This window comes from Passer domesticus, chromosome 7 (genome assembly GCF_036417665.1).
Source record: "Passer domesticus isolate bPasDom1 chromosome 7, bPasDom1.hap1, whole genome shotgun sequence".
Classification (NCBI taxonomy): Eukaryota; Metazoa; Chordata; class Aves; order Passeriformes; family Passeridae; genus Passer; species Passer domesticus.
The window spans coordinates 51,297,103-51,317,590 of record NC_087480.1 but is presented as its reverse complement, the minus strand read 5'-3'; the positions used below and the strand labels follow the sequence as shown (position 1 = coordinate 51,317,590).

The 20,488-nt window shown below is 38.2% G+C and overlaps 1 protein-coding gene across 6 annotated transcripts in view; it reads left to right on the top strand.

Annotated features, from left to right (window-relative positions):
• ST6GALNAC3 (ST6 N-acetylgalactosaminide alpha-2,6-sialyltransferase 3) overlaps positions 1 to 14,450 on the top strand; it is a 235,656-nt gene extending 221,206 nt beyond the window's left edge. For 4 of the 6 annotated variants that reach the window (XM_064428593.1, XM_064428594.1, XM_064428586.1 and 1 more), the window contains exons 4-5: positions 4,567 to 4,674; positions 6,840 to 14,450. In XM_064428593.1, the coding sequence (XP_064284663.1) occupies positions 4,567 to 4,674; positions 6,840 to 7,026 (295 nt within the window). In that variant the 3' untranslated portion in view covers positions 7,027 to 14,450. Of the gene's footprint in view, positions 1 to 4,566; positions 4,675 to 6,839 lie in introns of those variants that run through there. The other 2 variants (XM_064428589.1, XM_064428588.1) reach the window with 2 other exon arrangements.
• Positions 14,451 to 20,488: the final 6,038 nt, after the last annotated feature.

Below are 20,488 nucleotides of genomic sequence, written 5' to 3'. Positions count from 1 at the left end.
AGAGTCATCTGAGGATTAGATTCTATAAACAGCCTTTATGAAAGGATATATTTTTTGTCAATTAATTGGCCTGGAGAATTTTGTCATTTCAATCTGTCACTGTTGAATTTTACTTTACTGCAATATTTTGAAATTAACTCAAAAAGGAAAAGTGTCTATCTAATGCTTTTGGCAAGCTCTCTGTTAATTAATAGCTTTTTGAAGTGCTAAATTTCCTCGGTTTTATCTTAATTAACACTCTTAATTGACCTTCTATGATCTCTGGTTTCTCCCAAGAGAATTAAAAAATAGATTTCTAAGTTCTTTTCTTCAATCAGATTGACATGCAATTGCTTGTGTAGACATCTTCTCTGCCTCCACGTTTTTTTTCATTTTTATTTTTTACCATTGAAGTCCCCACTGGAAATTACAGTCCATTGAACCATAGAACGAAAATTGATTGTGCACATAAAAAATCCTGGAACAATTGAATAAAGAAAAGAACTTCCTGGAATTCTGTGCTAAATTCAGAGCTCAAGTGACAACAAAACTTTTACTTGATTTGAACTCACCTGCCCTGGATCACCAGGAAAATATTTTATGTTCTTCCATTTACCCCCAGTGACAGGAAGAATGAGTTTTCCTTCATTTAGCCTACGTCAAAGCACAGTTATAGATGTCAAAGAAGATGAATTTCAGTTGCCAACATTTTTAGGGTCCATTCTCTATTCCATCTTCTTTATATAAATTTCTTATTCTTTATGTGAAATAGTGGAAACTTAAAGCTGAAGAGCCCTGTCTAATTGCTTTTATTTTAAATTAAATTTTAGTTGAAGATTTATGTATCACATATTACAACTCTGGCAATGCTAAAAGTGCATTTTACTATTTTCTTCTGAAATATAGAATGCAAGTCTCCTTTGTAACATGTTGTGAGAAACTGTAGTCAGTTCTTTCTGCTGGAGTTTATGGAAGGCATTACTAAAAATGCAAATTCCATGTTTTGAGACTTGAAACTTTCAAGTAACTATTAATCTTGGAGCTTACTTTTATATTCTGAGATTAAATAATGACATTTTAAGCACTTAAACCTTCACTAAGTGCAAGATAAGCAAGCATATACTTCCTTTCAAGCATTTTAACTAAGTTGATTCCACTGGTCTTTTCATGTCTTTAATGTTAAGCATATGCCTATGTACTTTTCTGAAATGGTGGATGGTATTTAGCAGAGAGAATTACAACCTATAACTACCATTTCTTTAAGAATACTAATAAAGTAGGAAGTATGCAAAATAAGGTTTCATTTTTAAGGTAAACAAAGCAACTTTTTGTGAGCATTGCATTTTTATTGCTGCATGCAGCTGTAAATCATGTCTGGAAAGCAAAGCCATCTTTTTAAAAGTGTATTTTGAAAAACAGTGCATTATTTTCTCCTGAGCTGTTGAGACAATTTCCTGTCCAGATCTGGTACCCCATTAATTTTATACTATGAAAAAAAGTCTCTCCGAGCCATAGGAAACAATTTTGGGATTGTTGCACATACATATATCACAATAGATCTGCCTGCTGCAGTTCTGCAGATGATGTTTAACAAACTCCTGTTTCCCCTATTTTGGGATTAATGTCCTCCTTCCCCCAGATTTGTGTGGTTACATAGCCTTATGCTACACATAAATGGAGGATTTTTTTTATTTCCTATGTGTAAAATTAGAAATTTGAGTGCAATTACAGTAACGAGAGGAACTCTTTTTCTAATGAGTCTCAAAAACCCCTGACCAAGAAACATGTAAAACTCTCCTGTAGAGAGGGAAATTGAGTGCATGGTGTTAGCATAATAGCAAGGGCTGAGACATTGCTTTGCGCTACAGTTTTATGGGATGATATTTTAAAAGGTATTCAGAGATTTATGGCTTTTTAGGGACGGCTAAAATTGTTTTCGCATTTCTAATATTGTTTTCATTAGAATTTTGAAAGCATGTTTATGGTACCAGATTGAATTCTAAGGTGTTACCAAATCATCCAGAATCTCCACTGCTTAAGTATATTCCTTTGTATCCCTGTGTGTCTTCAGAGGAAAAAATGGGATGAATATAAGTGCTTTGGTTTAACGTATATAATCTGTATTCTGTCATGTACTTCATCTCCCAGGGAAGGTACCTGGGAACTCACTCTGCTGTTTTTATTTATCCTGCCAGTGCAGTATATAGATGAGAGGACTAAGGTCCAATGGTGTTAAAACAAGACATGAAATATTGATTAATTCTTTTTCAAAATTCCTTTTTCCTCCTGAGTATAGCAAATTTCAGATGCTGTTGTCAATATAGTGCTCTCCAATAAACCTCCATTATCGGAAGGGTCCTGATCTTCATCGTGTTCTTATAAATGGTTATTATGATTCTAAAATGCTTTGAAAGCTCAAGGCCAGTGTTTTCCTGGTGCAAGAGCAGAAAGCAAGTTAGAAGCAATGCAGCCTTTTATCATGGCAGAATGTTATTTTGAAATAACATGAATTGGATTGGGAATTCTCCCTGCTAGACAGTAGCAGAACATTCTCCTTGAAGAGATGAAGATCCTGATGGGGCAGATAAACAGCTGTACACTTTCGTGGCTATAAAGGTGTCAAAAAAAGCAGCACAATTACAGTTGGTTTCCACCTAATGAAACCTGGGTGTTTGACATCCTGCCTTTAGTTTCCACTTGTCATTCTTCAGTTTAAGTTAGCCCTTTATTTATTGTTTCCAGTATGATCTTTACAAAAGCAGCGAAACAGATACTTAACTGTTTCCCCAAGGGAAAGGATATTTCAGGAAAGGCAGGGATAGAAGTTCACACCAGCTCAACCATGAAGGGTGACAGACATGGGCAAGGAAGAGGGTATTTTAATTACTTTCAGTGTTCTTGGACTCAGCTCTGGGAATGGAGGCAGTTGTTTTACACTAGAAAAACCAAAGGTTTATTTAAACTGGAATGTACTGGAGTTTCTTTAGGAACATAAAGCTCATGGAACTTTTCTAGTATCCATAATAAAAGGTATTACACAGAGAAGGAATTTGAATCTCAGACCTGTATGTGCCAGGTAATTGTCATGATAAAGGTTGTACAATTACTTTTTCACCCATTGTCTTAAGTAGTATTTAGTTCATTTTGAGCGAGGGTATAACACAGAATCTGTGCCAAAAGCCACTGATTGGTGTATTGATGCAGAGGAGAGAGGCAGGAGACTGGAGTACCTTGCTCTGAACCAGGAAAAAACACCTGAGGTTGGTTCTTCTGTCTCACAGGGAAGTTGGGGCTTATAGGCTGGGTAAATTCCTATAGGGTTGTTTTTGGGGTTTTTTTTTCACATGAAAATTTTATTCCTACACCAGGATGAAAATGTTTTCAGAAGATTTTGTTGGTGGCAATAGCTGATTTGCACATAGGTTTAATTGGGAGTTCTTTTACAGCAAAACTTAATTGTGTGCAAATGTTAGGCTGCTTTAACTTAGGGTGGAGAACAGACTGTGCCCTGCCATACCCAAAAGCTAAGAGCTTACAGGTGTGGCAGAAAGCTCATATATCCCCTCCTCTCACTCACACCCAGCTCTTTTAAGGTGCTCTTTTAAGATGGTTTTGTGAGTTTTGTGGTATCTTTCTTTGGAAACGGGACATTTTAAAATAATTTAAAGATAATTATTTTCACTGATTACAGTCAAACTGAAAGCAATACATGCACAAGGCTGGACTTCAGCCAGTTCATAAGCAGCAAGGGGTGAGTGTGCTCTCTCTACTGCTGAGGTGTGAAAGCAGTGAGTCTTGCATGCCCAGGTTGTCTGGGTAATCCATTGACTCCCAGTCCCCCTTGGTAACATTTGTGTGAGCAGAGCCAACAGGATTTGGTTTGTGGTTAACAATGCATGTGCTTGATCAAACAATCAGTCTGTGAGCCAAATCCTTACACATGTAACCCTTCTCACTGGCGCAGGTAATACTTCTGGGCTGATTGAGTATATCTAGGCTGTCAATGTGGGCACTATCATCTTGTGCTTTTCTCTTTGCTATGGTAGCTCGAAGAATGATAACACAAAATTAGGTAAAGGGATATGTACAGAATTTTGGCTTGCAGAACCTTGTATTAGATGATTTTGTACCAAAATATGCTTGGAAGTTTCCTTATTGTGTGAATTTTCAGGTTGAGAATAGCTCACTGCAGATTCAGGTTTTGCTTGCAGAAGAAGATGGTGCCTACTCACATGCACACACCACAAATTCCAACAGTGCTTTGTGTTTTGGTAAACTTGATCTCATTTTACAAACTCCACTAATTGCTCTCTTTCAGATGTGAAAAGAAATAATTTTCTGTTTTACTAGAGATGCACTGTTTGACTTCTGATATTTAACATGGGTTTTTTTCCTGTGGACAATAGCTGGAGGCCCCAAGCTGGGAAGAATGAGAGCATATCTATAAATAATTCAAAGTAATTGTATGGTTTTGTCAGATTGTCAAGCTGCTTAATGCCTTTTGTCCCAGGCAATAGATTGTATTTCTTTGATAAAGTGTTGATAATTTCTCATTGCAGTTTGTTTTGTGTACATTATATTTTACAGAGTCCAGTCAGGTTCATATCTCAGCACGGGTTGGTTCACCTTAATTTTGGCTATGGATGCCTGCTATGGAATTCACGTCTATGGGATGATAAATGACACCTACTGCAAGTAAGATCATAGAAAATTATTTTCATGCATCTACAATTCTGATGTCTTGTCAAAATTTCACAATTGATTTTAATATCATAAATCCAAAAAATGGATTAGGCAGTCATTTCCCAGTGTTTTGCATTGATGTGACACTATTGTCAGCATATTCACTCCTGATATGGCATGTGCTGTTGATAAAATAAAAACATTTACAAAATCTAACATCAGATGTCATAAGGAGCTATTTTTAATGAAAAATCTTTTGCAGTTTCTGAATTAGCTGGAAACAAAGTATGCTCATATTCTTTTGATAAAATGTACTTGCTTCCTTTGCTAAAACAAATCTATAGAGGAAAAAAACTAATACATTGCTTTCTGAATACCAAATACACCTGGAAGTAAAATAAAATGATTAGCCCAGGATAGTTACCTGAAATTACATTTCACTACCATTGAGCAACCTACTTGAACTTTCTCAGTTATATATGGCTTGTTTTGAGTAGTAGAGGGTTCTAATTAGATAATAAAACAAGTCCTGTGAGCTTTATCACCATAAACTGACATAAATTCCAACCAACTACTGTTGGTGACCTTACAGTGACAGTGGATTAATCCTGTGGTCAGAAATATAACTCTAAACACAATTTTTTAATGTCCAAGTTAAATACTTTCATCCACTGCGTATGGTAGAAAAATATAAAATGAAACTATTCCTCATTCATGCAGAAAAGCAGGAAATGTCATGAACAATGCATGGTACTTGTACATACACATCTATTCTTCTGTACTGAAGCTGGCCCAGGTCCTGCATGTAACCAGTCCAGTGCATCACAAGCTCCTAAAGTCAAGCCTTTGTGCAGATTCTCACTCCACATTCTGTGTCACTCCAGTGTGAGACTCATTCCTGGCAGAACCTAAAAAATGTCACAAACAACAGAATTTGAATCACAGCTGTTTAATTAGGATATCTTAACGTTAGAGGCTGACTTTTTAGAACTTGCAGATCTCACTGATTGAGTCATCCAGATGGAATGAACAGAACAAACATATGTTGTTCTTTGTTTATGAAAACAAACAGTTGGCACCCTGGGATGGGGGGTGACAGGACTAAGGTTGTCCTCAGAGAGCTCAGCCAAGCTGGCATTGCATAGCCCTGATGTAAAACCAGTCAACAGCATTGCTGGCAGCAGAGAAGGATGCCCTCTTCAAACTGTGGTTCTGACTGAATTACCCTCTTAAATTGGATGATACTCTTATAACTGCCTTGTTCAGCCAGTTCAAGAACCAGTTTCAACAGCCAGGACTATCCAGTGAGAAGACTTGGCCAAGGGAGGGAGCCTTGTGGGCTGAGTTATCACAGGTTAAACAAAGAGAGCCAGCCCATCGGCTCCTCACTGACTGGTAGGATCGGTGTGTGCTGAGAGATACACTGAGCTTCTTCTGCCTTAGGAAAACTCCTAGAAATCATGATGTAATGAAAGCCCTTACAGTTTAGCAAAAGAGTTCAAGTGCTGACACATGGACAGGATTTCAGATCATTTGTAGAATTGTTTAGGTTGGGAGAGACCTTTAAGATCATGGAGTTCAGTTGTTAACCCAGCACTGCCAAGTCTGTACTAAACTGTGTCCCAAGTGCCACATTTTGTGGGCTGGTGAGTCAACCACTTCCCTGGGCAGCCGGTTCCAGTGCTTGACAACCCTTTTGGTGAAGAAATTTTTCCAAAGATCCAATGTGAACCTCCCATGATGCAGTTTGAGGCAATTTCCTCGTGTCCTGTCACTTGTTCTTTGGAGAAGAGACCAACCCTCTCCTCATTACAGCCCCCCTTCAATCAGTTGTAAAGAACTTGAAGAGCTCCAGAGCTCCCTTTTCTCCAGGACGAAGACTCCCAGCTCCCTCAGTTGTTCCTCGTGGGAGTTGTGCTCCAGACCCTTCACTGGCTCCATTGTCCTTCTCTGCACTCACTCCAGCACCTCAGTGTCTGTCTTGGAGTGAGAGGCACAAAACTTAACGGGGGATTTGAGGTGTGGCCTCAGCAATGCTGAGAACAGGGTACAACCACTGCCCTAATGACCACACTGTTGCTGATCCAAGCCAGGATGCTTGTATCTTGTATTCAGGTGTGTTATATATTTATGTTTTTCTTGAGGATACTACTGAAGTATATCTTTCTTCTCCCTAGGTCAGAAGGCTTTCGCAAAGTTCCCTACCACTATTACGAGCCAGGACGAGATGAGTGTGAGGAATACTTTCTCCATGAAAATGCTCCATATGGAGGCCACAGGTTTATCACAGAAAAGAAAGTATTTGCTAAGTGGGCCAAGAAGCACACAATAATATTCACACATCCCAACTGGACAGTGTCTTGATACTGGTTTATTTAACTCTCCCTTGACAGCATATTACAAAAATGTCTCAGTTTACAATAGTTTTGCTTACATCTGGCTGGCCTTTCTCAGCCTAGGTAACACTAAACTAAAAACCAGAAGACAGAGAGGGTGGTGGTTCAGCTTTTAAGCAAAATTAATCATCTGTGGAAGGCAGACACATTGTTTGTTATTTCTTAGGGTTTTAATTCACACTATGCACTTTATACTTTAACTGGATTTTACTTCAAGGCAGGAGCAGTTAAAGACACATGAGATTTTCTGTATATACAGGTGCACACAGAGAGCATGGTGGTCCTTTGAAAATTGTCCATCATCTCAGATATTTAAAATTATTATTTGCAGCTCCTTTGCTGTCCTGAAGTACTAGTTCCATTTGTGGTATCAGTAGAAATTTTCAACAAGAGAAATGTGAGGAAAAATACAGGGTCCAGGAGTGAGTAAATTTTAAAAAACAACACCTGAATGTTTTGATACACAGTATCTTGTGAGCACTTGCATATATGGTAAAATTAGAGATGAGCTAAGCATGGTTCTTGAACTGTACCCAGCTGTTGAATGAGAAGATACTACCTACTCAAGACACCTGATTAATTAATAACTTCTGAAATGCAGCTTCCTTCCATCTTGGTCAGTCTGCACCATCTGGGACTGTGTAGTTTGTGCTTTTTGAAGCTGTTGTCCCACACTTCAGTTCCAGCAGAATGGCCCCTGGCAAAGATTGTGTTTTGCAGCCCATGATGAGCCTTTGGCTGTTGTACCAAGCCTGCTGTCAGTACCCAAGCTGGTGAGTGTAAAGTTGTCTCATTAATGTCTCCATTTACTCCAGTTGTGCATTTGACTTGCTCCAGCATCCAAATAACAGTATTTTGACAGTATTTCCCATGCAGCCATCATAATTTATTTTAGATCTCCAGTTTCTCCATCTTTAAAAAAAGGGTAGTGTCTATCTACCTCACAAGAGAGTTGTGAGGACTAATTTAATTTAATTTAAAGCACTTTCCTGATGCAGAATTCTCCAGATCATTTATTTTTAACACAAAAACAATGGTACCTGTCATTTATTCTTGTCTGTTGGGTATTTGAAGAAAGTGACAGTGTGTCTGGCTCTGATGGCAAATTGTTCTGTGCATCCGCTTTCCTACTGAGGATAATTTGTAATACCGAGTTCTATCAGCTTGCATTGCTTCAGATGAAGTTGAAAGAACTCCCCATCTCACAGTATTATCTGCACATTAAAAGGCAGTTCAAGAATCTTAAAATATACTCATCTCTAGTTTAAGTATGTATTTCCAAGCTTACTGTCATGGAAAGTTTTCAACTGCAGCAGACTCATTTGTAATATGACCATAATTCAAATACACATGTGAGTTTTATTTAAACTGTATTTAAACTAATGCTTTAATTTTAGAATGTGTCCTATGAATATTTTAACATCGAGAATGTCAGATTCAACACTGTAATAGCCAATACTGTGAACACTTGAAGGAATTACGTGTGGAACATGTCACACAGGATTTATTCACACTACTTAAACATTAACCAACAGGAAACTTTGTATGCTTTTGTAAATCAAGAAAAGGGGAAAGTAAAAAACTATTTTTACATGTAAGTATTTGTATACTGACTATTTCCTATTGTATATTTGTATATATAAATCTATATTTTATATGTTCATTGCATATATATTCTCTCATCAACAGCTCCAACTCATAGGATGGGGAGGAAATCTCTTCATCAGTATTCTTCCTCTTGATCATTGGTTTCTTGTTCCTGTTGGTGATTCCAGGGTATCATCTCTGCTGCGCCTTCTATTTTCTACCATAAATGCAGCTCTCTGATTTTATTGTTTTATATAGTTCAGCTTTCACAGCTTTCTTTAGTACTCTAAGTATTCATTCTGGTTGTCAGACAAAGGCTGGGGCCATGCTTATGATCTTGGATAAACATCTATATTCAAACACAGGCTTTGTCCCAGGTTTCTGGCATGACTTTGTCTCACCTTCCTGTTTGGAAAAGAAGAACAATAGTATTTTCCTGCTCCCTTTCTTGACTGACTTTCTTGAGATGTTGAGATGAGTATTCCCATTGTTAACTTATTTGTATATCGCTTTGAAGAAAAGGTGCCCTAAGTGTCTGAAACTTACAGGCAATGCTGTGGCATACAAGTAATTAAAAGTGGCTGTTTCTTGTCCCTGGAGTTGAAATCAGTTGTATGCTGATAAAACATGGGATGAAATCAAAAGGGTCATGGTTGGAAGAAGAGCTGTAGTAGAAAAACCAGATTTATCATCATGCATCTGTTCAGTTCACATAGGTGACTGGATATATGGAAAGGTAATAAAAAATTGTAAGGCAGGATTTGAAAAATTCAGGACATACAGAATTAGGGAGAATGCTCCACACATATTTTACAGGGCAGCCTGGGAAATCCTATCATTCCCTTGAGAGAAGAGAAATTGCAAGGAAGAACATCAGCCAATTGAACTTGTATTTAGAGGGTTTCTGGTTTAATAGAAAACTGCTATGAAAGTCCTGCACATGGAAATTGTTTGGACTGGACAGATTTCCATGGAAGTGTCCTTGTGAAGCAGAGTGTTTGTCCCCCTGGGTGTTTCTCCTCAGTGAGCATAAGGATTCTGCCTGAGTTTGTTCACCTGGTTTTTAAGCTTGAGAAAGTTTTTAAGATTATTAATACTTGCCAATTCACCATAAACATGCTGAAAATATGTGCTTCATTCTGAAGCTCTTTGAAGAGTGCTTGCATGCTGCATGAAACATTATCACAAAGGATAGCTAAGAAAAATACAGCTCTAAGTACATCCAAATGTACACAAAATTGAGAACACAATTAGAGTTTGGGTGTCACAGAGCAAATCAAAGGTGTTGCTCTCTGCCTGGGTTTGCCCTTAGATCAGATCCATATTAGAAAGATTGCAGCAGGCTTCATTCATACTAGAAAAAATGAACATCAGTTCTCTTATTTAAATGAGCCTGTCTTTAGCATAAGTTAAATGCATATTTACATGATTTTTATTCTGTAAGTAAGTAACTGTGACCACTGTGTTAAAGATGATGCTACAAAGAAATTACTTGGTTGAAATCTGTTAAAAACCATCTGTGGTACTAAAGAAACAATGTCAGTACTTGTATGTGTATAAAGGATCTTGGTGGTTCACCTGAGAGCAGTTAAGAAATCAGCTGAGAATCACTTATTAATTCCTTAAGATAAAACTACTACAGTTTACCTGAATGTAATCATATCCTAATTGCTTATTCATTCAAGCAGTCCTCTTTTAATCAACTACTCATGAGTATAAAACAAGCAGGGAGTTTACTTGAGGATTTCAAAATGCATTTTCACATTGCTGCTAATAGAGGAATGCTCAAAAATAGTTTGTCCTTTTTTTTTTGCCATCAGTGAGGTGAGTAGTCATCACAAGTTTCTTCTAAAATGTAGGGGGGATTTAAATAAACTTTTTTTTCTAAAAGAGGGGAAGGCATAAAAAAGGCATAAATGGCTTGGTTTTAATAAACATTTAAATGTAAGTATACTTTATGTTTTATGTTGCGTTACCTTCTGACTTTTTGTTTTCAAAGTAGAAAGTTTTAAATAGGAGCAGAAAATTTCATTAAAAATATATTTTTGACTGGCTAATTACTATTCATAGATAATTGACTGAATAAAATAGTGTTGTTTTTTCTTTCCAAATTGACATAATAGACATAATTCCAAGTTTTTCATCCCCATTAGATGTCCAGATCACATCCTTCTGCTTATACCAAGGCCTCTTCTCAGAAAGAAAAAAATTAGTTTTAGATCCAGCCAAATTCCCTTTCCATCTGGGCTGGGAGGCTCCATCTGCAGACTGCTCCGATCAGTTACATCAGTAAATGGGGAGGACTTATGGAGAGCTCTACTTAGGAGCAGATGGTGTTCCAACTTCTAAAAAATGCCCCTAAAGTGCTTTAGGCAAGGAGTACCCATTGATCTCTCTTGGAAATACTTTACTAAAGTGTTCTGTTTCTTCAAATGCCTTTAGCTCCTGTGTAGAATAATTGTCCTACTCTCTCGAGTAGGAATTATCAGCAATGGGAAAGCCATGCCCTTTGCAGGAAAAAATGGAGGCAAATTCTGTGTTGTTAAATATTTGCACATAAACATCACCAGAGACAAAGAAGTCAGCCTGACACAAGTTATTAGAACACTCACTGATTTAGAAATCTCTGAGGACTCTCTTCAAAACTAATGGAAGTGGCTTTGGCAAGTTCATGAGTACAGCACCTACCCCAGTAAAATCCTTGCACTCCTGGGTGCCAAGGTAAGCAGTTTTGTGTGGGAAGCACCAAAGCACAAAATACTTTGCAGAATTAATAAAGAGAAGCCCATCCAACTGCTGGAGGGCTGATGCTGATGGTCTTCCATTGTTCACCTGCTAGTGGGCTGGACTGAAGCAGGACCACACACAAAGATAGCTGGCAGCAGAGCACAGATGCTCAACCAGAAGACATGTCTAGGTAAGTAAGAATTAAGTAATCCCTTGTGAATTATACCTGGATAATGCTCTTAGTAAGCAGAAGATCAGAAGCACTTTACATATTGATGCTTAGAATTTGCTGTCTATTCTTCTGCATGTATGTCAGAAATAGTGTGTCTTTAGTTGTGTGAAGCAAGCCTGGGGTGCTGGGTCATGATGACCCTTAGGGTACCCACAAGAGTGAACCTTGGTGCTCACACAGGAGCTGTCTGCGGGCATTGTGATGTACTGTGAGCAACAGTTGTATATTACTAAAAAAGTCCTGTTTTTCCTGACTATATTTAGTTCCTTTGGGGAGGAAATGTTTCATTTTCAACAGATGTGTTTCATTCTGTTCCTTCTTTCCTGAGAGGATGCACAGGAATGAAACTTAACCATAGAGGAGTGAAGCCAGCCACCAGATTGATTTCTATTTTTCTGGCTGTTGCTGTGATGTGTATAGCTAAAGTCATAGGGAAGGGGGAAGCTTTATGTAAACCTTGTCTAGCGTAATCTGCAGAAGATTGTGTGTCTGTTCTGGATTAGAGTCTCCTAGGCAAACCCTCTAAAAGGGGCTGAAGGAGAAATAAAAGGTCTCTCTCCATTAAAAGACAGGACTTCTGTGGAAGCCATACTAACATCTGTGGCACATCTGGGCCTGCTCCCCCAGCTTTTGTAGGTCTCCACCCAGCTGCAACTTTGGGCACTTTCTAGCCCCAGTGGAGAAGAATTCTCCACCTGACTTAGGCAGCCTGTGATCTACACAAAGCCTGCCCATCCTCCCCTTCTGTGGACCAGCAAAGTGCTGAATCTGCCCTGGGGCTGCAGTGTCACAGCAGGGACACACTTCCCAGTCAGCAGCGTGATTTGCTTGGGGCACAGTCTCACCTCAGGTGCTGAACTCTGGAATCTGACAGGAAAGATATCACTGGGTTTTGTTACTGTTTGTGTTGTTAACTCACAAAGAGTTACTGTTTTATGGGTGTCTTAAACAGCTCATTTCATGTCTTTTTTTGCATTGCTTGCTGCTATTTCTGGGAATTCCTCAAAATAAGCAGCTGTCAGCATCTGCCACTGCTGTTCTAATTTACTGGAAAGAGACTGCAAACTTGAACTAATGCATGTTCTTACCATGTATTATGCATGATAGCATGTTACACGTTTTATTCTCCACTATAATAAATAATGTAAGCTTTGTGTAAACTTAGTTCAAGCAGCAGAAGTAGTACTTTTTCTTTTTCTCATATCATGTGTTGCCCAGAGCACTTTGCTGGAGCTCTGCAAATGCCATTAGCAGCTGGCAGCAAATAAACTGTTGAAACCAGTCAAGAAATAATTACTAAATTTGACATTTTTCACTGAAATATCAGAAATAGTTCAGCTTGCTTTTGTGAACCTACTGTGGCACTCACAATCACAATTCTGTTCTAAGGAAATCTCACATCCCGAGTGTAACTTGGGAATGACTTTTTTGACACAGATGTTGTTGAGAGGTTAGGAGGGCAATGATCCCAAAGTTTTTTTATTTACGGGAGTATCTTTTTAATGGGAATTGAACATGTGGAAGATTGGCTAAGATGCCTGCAGAGTTTTTAATAATTTTGCTACTGAAAACAGTATTTCTGAAGATGGTTGCTACTGAAAATAGTATTTCTGAAGATGGTTGAAAGAAAAACAAATTGTGTGCTCACAGCTCTTTTGGCTGATCACCTGCACCCCTCTCCTTCACAGACACTGCAAACACATTGAGTGTCTGCAAACACAGGGGGTGTCTGTAGGGAAGGTCCCTTTTTTGTCAGGTAGGGGCAAGTAAGAACAACTAAGGCTAATCTACATGGTAAATACAGCTTATAGTACTTGTGGATTAATGTTTATTTTGTGTATTTCCAAAGCCTGTGTCTGTGTTAGCAAAGAATTAGCTTAGCTGGATAGGATCTGTAGCCTGAAACTGTTGGTGCTAAGGACCTGATCTCCACACTTACCTCTAGTTTGATCCCAGGGGCTGAATGCCACTAATGGTTGGAGCACATCCTTGCTTCCATCCAGAAGGAATCTGGTGCACATGCTCAGGAACACTCCATCACGCAAACTAAAGCTCATTGAGTGAGGCCACTGTACTGGACTGTCCCACAGGAAAGTGGAATTCCTGATAGACCATCTTATAACTCAGGCTTTGCAAGGGTATTTTTTTCCATGGGTATTGTTCTTTCAAACTTGAGATCTGATTCCTCCTATCAGACCATGGGAATCAAGGGCTCCTGATTCTTCCTCCAAGAAGAATTTACCATCCAAATGTGCTCCATAAATCAGAAGTGTGATATAGGACAAAGTGTTCCAACATGGGTACAGCACAGTAAGTGCTTTGTTTGATGAAGAGTTAATGTGATTCTGCTCGTGGATGTAATTTTATCCTGATCATGCTGGGTGCTTGCTAATGCATGCATTGTTTTTATATACTGCAAGACACATAGAAATTCCCTTAATCATTCTCCCAGGGTAATTTTATTCTTGTGGCCTTCCAGTTGTATCTGTATATGTGTGCATATATGCATTTATATACAGTGTGCAAGCATTCTTCTGTTCTTAGAAAGTTGCTACTATATGCTGCTAACATAAACTTTTCTGGGTGGTTCATGTTACACAATTTATTACTTGTATTCTTGGGTTGCCTTTTGTAATGCTGACAAGTGTATGGATAGCAGATACCACTGTAGACTAAGAAAAACTTTCATACCATTTATACTTAACTTTGTATGTTTTGCCATGTGTTTTCTTGCTATATGTTACTTAGTTTTTGCTCCCATTTGGAGAATGTGCTTCTGTGTATTTGCAAAATTGTGCCTGGATTATTTTAAAACATGAATAAATGTATACAATTTTCCAATTGTCTGACATAATTTATGCATGATTTTGTGCAAAACACTTTTATTCTTGTTTATGTATATGCCACTATAATAATATCTGACAGTTCACTGAACCCAAGGAAACAAAGATCTTTTTTCTCATAAGCATTATAAATCAGCTGTACACACTTTAATGACATTTTAAGGCATCTGCCCTACAAGTATTCAGTAATGATGGGTAAACTCAGCCACAAAACCTACACTTGCAATTATTCATTATTGTATTTCTGTATGTTAAAACACATTGCAGGCACAAATGCATGTTGTGGAAAAGGTCCATTGGGTCCTGCATGTCTTTGCCAGAGCACAGCATTGGGGACTGAAGCCACTGAAAGCCCAGGAGTGGACACTGAGCACATGCTTGAGAGAGCTGTGTGAATTAGAAGGGCTGGGGGAGAGATCACATTTCAGGAAAAGGTGCAAACCTCTACTTGCTGACAGGAGTGTGAGGGGGACCTACATAACTTGTTCCCCAGTGGACCCCATGGTGCAAAGGGAGGAAGGGAACTAAAACTCATTCAGCCTCTGGTCTCTTTAATTTCTCTGCTATTTTCCTGTTTCCAGCTAAGAACATGATTAACAAGCAACAGCTTTGATCTGTAAATCTTAACTTGGTCTGTATGTGCTGAAGTAAACATATGTAGAGTAGCTGGGTTTGTGAAAGGACTGGAGATTCTGGGTTCATCTGTCAGCACTGGCATATGTAATGCAGCAGCTGTTACCACCTAATTGTGGGCCAGATTCTGGTATGTACCACTTAGAACTGGGCTATATTTTGTCAGTTACCAGAGTAAGGGAAATGAAAAAAATGTATTTCTGTGATAAGGATAAGACTAAATAAAAGGAAGAAATGCTTTTCACATGCTCAGCTTTGAGGGTCGCTCAAGTCTGATATGCTGCCCAGGGGCTTGTTAAGAATTTGTGTGTTACTTTCTCAGACATACTCTCTGCATTAACTGTAATGTTCACTTCAGAACTATTACAGTGTGAGCTCTGAATGCATATTACTAGCATGATGTAATATGGATTCATTTCATCCTTCTTCCATGCAGGATGGGTGGATTACTCTTGAAGTACATCCAGACATGATAGCAGTGACATGGGATGTGAATGTGAGTTTATTTGACTATTTGTCATAGGACCAGATAATCAAGTAAAAAATAGTTTAATTGTTGAATTAGCCCTCTTAGAGCTTTCAAACCCCCATAGAATAGTCAGCCTAAACTCCTGAATCTTTTGCTCCTGTGGCTTTACATTTGGATCTTATTTTATTAGTTTGCACCAGATCACCCAGTAATACTTTGTCAACAGTCTCAGTGATATTTTCTTTTTATTACCAATTTCTTCCATAATGACTGAGTCTTCTGTGAACCTTTGTGTTTTCCTCTAAATTACTGATAAAATTGTGAACTAGTGTATGCCCAGAAAGCTATCCCAGGAGAATACCTATTCTATGATCATTCCCCATTCAAATTGCCATTTTGAAATGTCAGTTAACCAGTTTTCCATTCCTTTAATGTGAGACATGTCAATTTTGTATTATCATGTTTTCTTAACTCAAATGTCATGAATACCACATCAAATGTCGTATATAGAATCCAAGTGTATCAACAGTGTTGTCTTTCACTTGTACTCACAATTGGAAAAGAAGCCAGCAAATGTGTTTGACAGTATCTATTTTCCATATTGCACTTAGATTGGCATTTAGCATATTTCTCCTCTTTAATTAGTTAGTAATTGAGTCCCTTGTCAGCCATTCCATTACTTCACTCCAGATCAATTTTAGACTGACAGGACTGTAATTATCTAGGTCATTAAGTTTATCCTTCTTAAATATTAACACAACATACGTTTTCTTGCAGCTTTCTGGAACCTTCCCAATTGTTCCAAGACTTAGTAAAAAGCAGTAATAATAATAATAATAGAGATTCTGCAGTCAGCTCTTGAAAAACTCTTGATACAAGTTACTTGAAGTTTCCTACACAAGTGTTTATTTTTCTTACTTTAGTAGCTTACATTTAATTTTTTTCTTTTTTTTTTCTTGTTGCCTGGTAGTTTATCATCTTCATAGAGTATCATCAATTGTCTGTCTTTTCCTTAAATACTGAACACAAATACTTATTGAACACTTCTTTCTTGTCTTCATTACTCTTAACAAATCTTCCACTTCAATCTGATAAAGAATGATACCATTGTCAGGATTCCTAATGATTTTGAAAAATATTGTCCTTAATTCTCTGGACATAAATTTCTCCTTACAACTTGGCTACATTCACTGGAGGAATTATATATGTAATGCCTTAGTTCTACTCTATATCCAGTGTTATTAACATTCTTTTTTCCTTTCATTGATATACAATTAAGTAGAGGTTTTCATTAACCCTTTGATCTAGATAATTTTTGAACACATACAACTTTCTTTCCTGATTTTTCAGCTAATAAACATTTATATTTTCCAATGATTGAACTGTTTTCTCTCTGAGCTGATTCTCCTTTTCCATAATTTTCAGGTTAGTAAAAAGACTGCACCATCCATATAACTGTGGGCTTCATTCTCTTTCTGCCCATAAAGAGCAATCAAGTTATCATCATAGCCACTAATAGTAATTTACTTCTCTGACTAAATGCCTCTGATAAATTTTCATTATTTCTGAGATGCTGTCTGACATAAAATTCTCATTCTTGGAGAGTTCTCCGTTTTGGTTTAAGAAACATTCATATAGAATGGTCAGTAATTCAGCAGAGGTACTGGCATCGTGAAACTTCAGGCAGATGTCGGGCAGGCTGCAGTCCCAGATAATTGTGCAGCCTTTTTGCTCCTACACATTACAGAAGGTGCAAAGGCATCCAGTCATCCTGCTGTCTTCTATGATTTGGTGATTTGCAGACAGCAGCTACTATCCCATCTAGTGTTTTATCTGTTACGGTATTGATCCATTGCATTCACATCATTTGCTTCTGAGCTGCCAGTGTCCTGAAAACAGACTGTGGCTCTTTTACTGTGAAGTGCCACTCTTCTTCTCCATCTCTCTATTTGATCTTTCCAAAAATAGGTTATAACCACTGATTTTAATGTTTCAGTTACGCAGTTCTTCCCATGTAATTTCAGTAATACCTGCTACACTGAATTTGTAAATATGTAATTTGAATTACTTTCATTTTTTTTACCCAGACTATCTGGTATTGTTTTATAGAAAATCTACTACCTTTGCATTCTTCATGAATTTTGGTTTTGCCATCTTAATTTCATCCTGAAAGACTAGGGGTTTTTGGTTGGATTTGTTTTTTTTTTTTAAATCTGTTCCTCTTTTAGTACATATTTTTAGCCTCTTTCCTAGGAGACTGTTTACCTTTCTGCAGAAATGTGCCATCTAAATGGTGCCATCCTTTCACCTGCATCAAAAGACAGATGCTGCATGTTCAGAATCTTTTTTTTCCTGTCTTCTTTCATTCAGCAGCCAAGGATAATATCCTGGAGGATCACACAGACGTTCTTCTTCCTAAGCAATGTCTGGGGTTCCCTGACCTTGTCTGAGGTCTGTGAGACAATCCCTATGCAGCAGAGCCACTGATGCATACACTCTTTCCAATCATCTTTAATCTCCAGCCTTTTCCCCAGTTTGGTTGGGCTACACATGATCCCTAGCTGCCCTTTTTTGAAAAACACTTCTGCCTCTGGAGAATTCTGGAATTTGGGTGGGAGTGAATTGGAGATGGAGGGAAGCTGTCTGCTCAAAGCAAAGTGTAGGCTGTGGTAACACATCTGCTCAGCCCTTCTGTTTATTGCTGCACAGAGTAACCAGACCTCTGTGGGCTGCTCAGTCCCTGGGCTAGCAGCTCCCATCTCTCCTCAGGACTGGCAGAATTTGGGAACTAAGGAGTCTGGGTTCTGAGACTATGTGTAAAGTGAGCAAAGGAACTGTCAAAAAATGAAACATACAGATTTGGCTTGTTTTGTCAGAAATTGATCCTAATCTGCATCTTTGTGTGGAGGATTTAAATTACAATCAGCTGGCACTCTTCACTGGCAAAAGGAAAACATTCTGCCAGAGAATTTGTGATTAACTCTTCTCCTGTCCAGGGGAGAGCTATCTAAATTAATTGTCTTTGACAGGTGAGGTCTGTCCTCATTTTGGTACAGGAGATAAGGTACTGGTTACGACACAACTGGGTAGATTTGCACAGCTTTTTAATTACAACAAAAGCACTTATCACAAATGTCTTGTAAACTGAATGTCAACAGTGCTTGGATTGCAGCTGCCTGGCCTTGGGGTTTGACAGCTTCCCTCTTTAGTACACAATGAAACATTATCCTGCATTCTGTGACCATCCTTGCCTTCAACCTGTTTTTATAGTGCCTTATAGTTCATCAAGCCCTACTACACAGGCCTTAAAATAAGGCAAATCAGATCAGTTTGGTCTCACATTGCCTTTTTTGTCAGCAGTCTAGAGAAGATGCTCAGTTCATTGATCTGACACACTCCAAGTTGCACTGCCTCATCATCTTAGTGACCTGATTGATGAAAGACACTTGATGTATGGTGATGTCACTGAGTAAAAAGTTGCCTTGTCCTGTGTATTAGTTCTGCAGAACTAGGAAGGGAGCTAAGCAAATGCTTTCCCTGAACATACTGAACAGAAACCAAAAATCTTCCAGCACCTAATTTTGCAGGATAAATCCACATGGTACAGTTCAAGCCCCATGCCATGCAGAGATAGTCCTCCTGGCTCTGGATGAACAAAATGTGCCTGCGTACAAATGGCAAACCATTTGTTACATTTTTGCAAGGAAAAACATGAAAAAGTCTGTCGGAGCACAGCCTTGCAGCTCCTCATTTCTCTGGCCTGTGCTGGGAACAGCAGGGTGAGTTACTTGGAATTGGAATTGTGAATCACTTGGTATTGTGTTGATTAATTCACACACACACACACAAAATGGCATGGTTAAAATGTCATACACTAAAAGATCAAGTCACTGTCATGCTTTTTTTTTCTACAAGTGTTGTGGAAGGAAGGGGAGACAGCAGAGTTTATACTCACACAACCGGCTGAAAGCTGTATACAGTAAGCACCTGGAGAACATCAAGAGATTGTGAAGGGAATTATTATGAACACTGTAATGATTTTATTTTTTGTTATTTCTTCATGCTATCTTGAAAAAGATCAGTTATTTTCATCAGCACCTCAAAGATTCTTCCCAAAAAAAGTACAAAGCAGACTGACAAAGAGTTCCTGAAAGTGGTTTCTATTGCATTAAAAGAAGCAGTGGGAATTTAAGAAGGGCAGAGAAAAGAGTGAATATTTAAACTAAGGACATTGAGACCTAAAATTCCAGCACTTTATGTACTGTACTTCTCACTGGTATCAATGGGAGCACTTACTTAAAGCTTAGTACAGGATTCAGGGATTCTTTCATATCTGCAAATGACACAGAAAAAAAAAGAGGCCAGTCTTTTTCTAGTGTGAAGCCTTTGTTTTATCTTTCATGATACTTGAAATGGCAACCAGCTTTAGCGATGGTTCAAGTGTCAGAATTCACTTTCCCCCCCTCCAAAAGAGGACAAGGGAGTCAAACTGCACCATTTTTTGAGAGCAGCCTTGCAGTCCTTGGGAGTTTTAAAATGGGGAAAGTACTGTATTAATTTGAGTGTATCAGTGGTGAATGGGATAATTTAACAGCACCTTCCCCTCTCAAGTATATCTTTTCTTGAATAGATTATTGTACAGGGAGGGTTGAGGATACAAACCTTGAATCATGAAAGCATGTGTATATGCTGAAGAGGTATTACAATGAATTCTAAGCAGTGGTAATAGTTTAGAATCCAAAGGGCTGGTGACCTTTGCTTTTAAAAACATGCTTTAAATGTTATCATTCTACAGCACCGTCTTCTCTACTCTATCTTCTAAATGCTTTTGGACACACAGACCATGGGATTAATTATATACTGCAAGCAACAATTCATGAATATTTAACACACTCATTTATACTTAATGAATAAATTTGCATTTTGACAGTGTTATTTA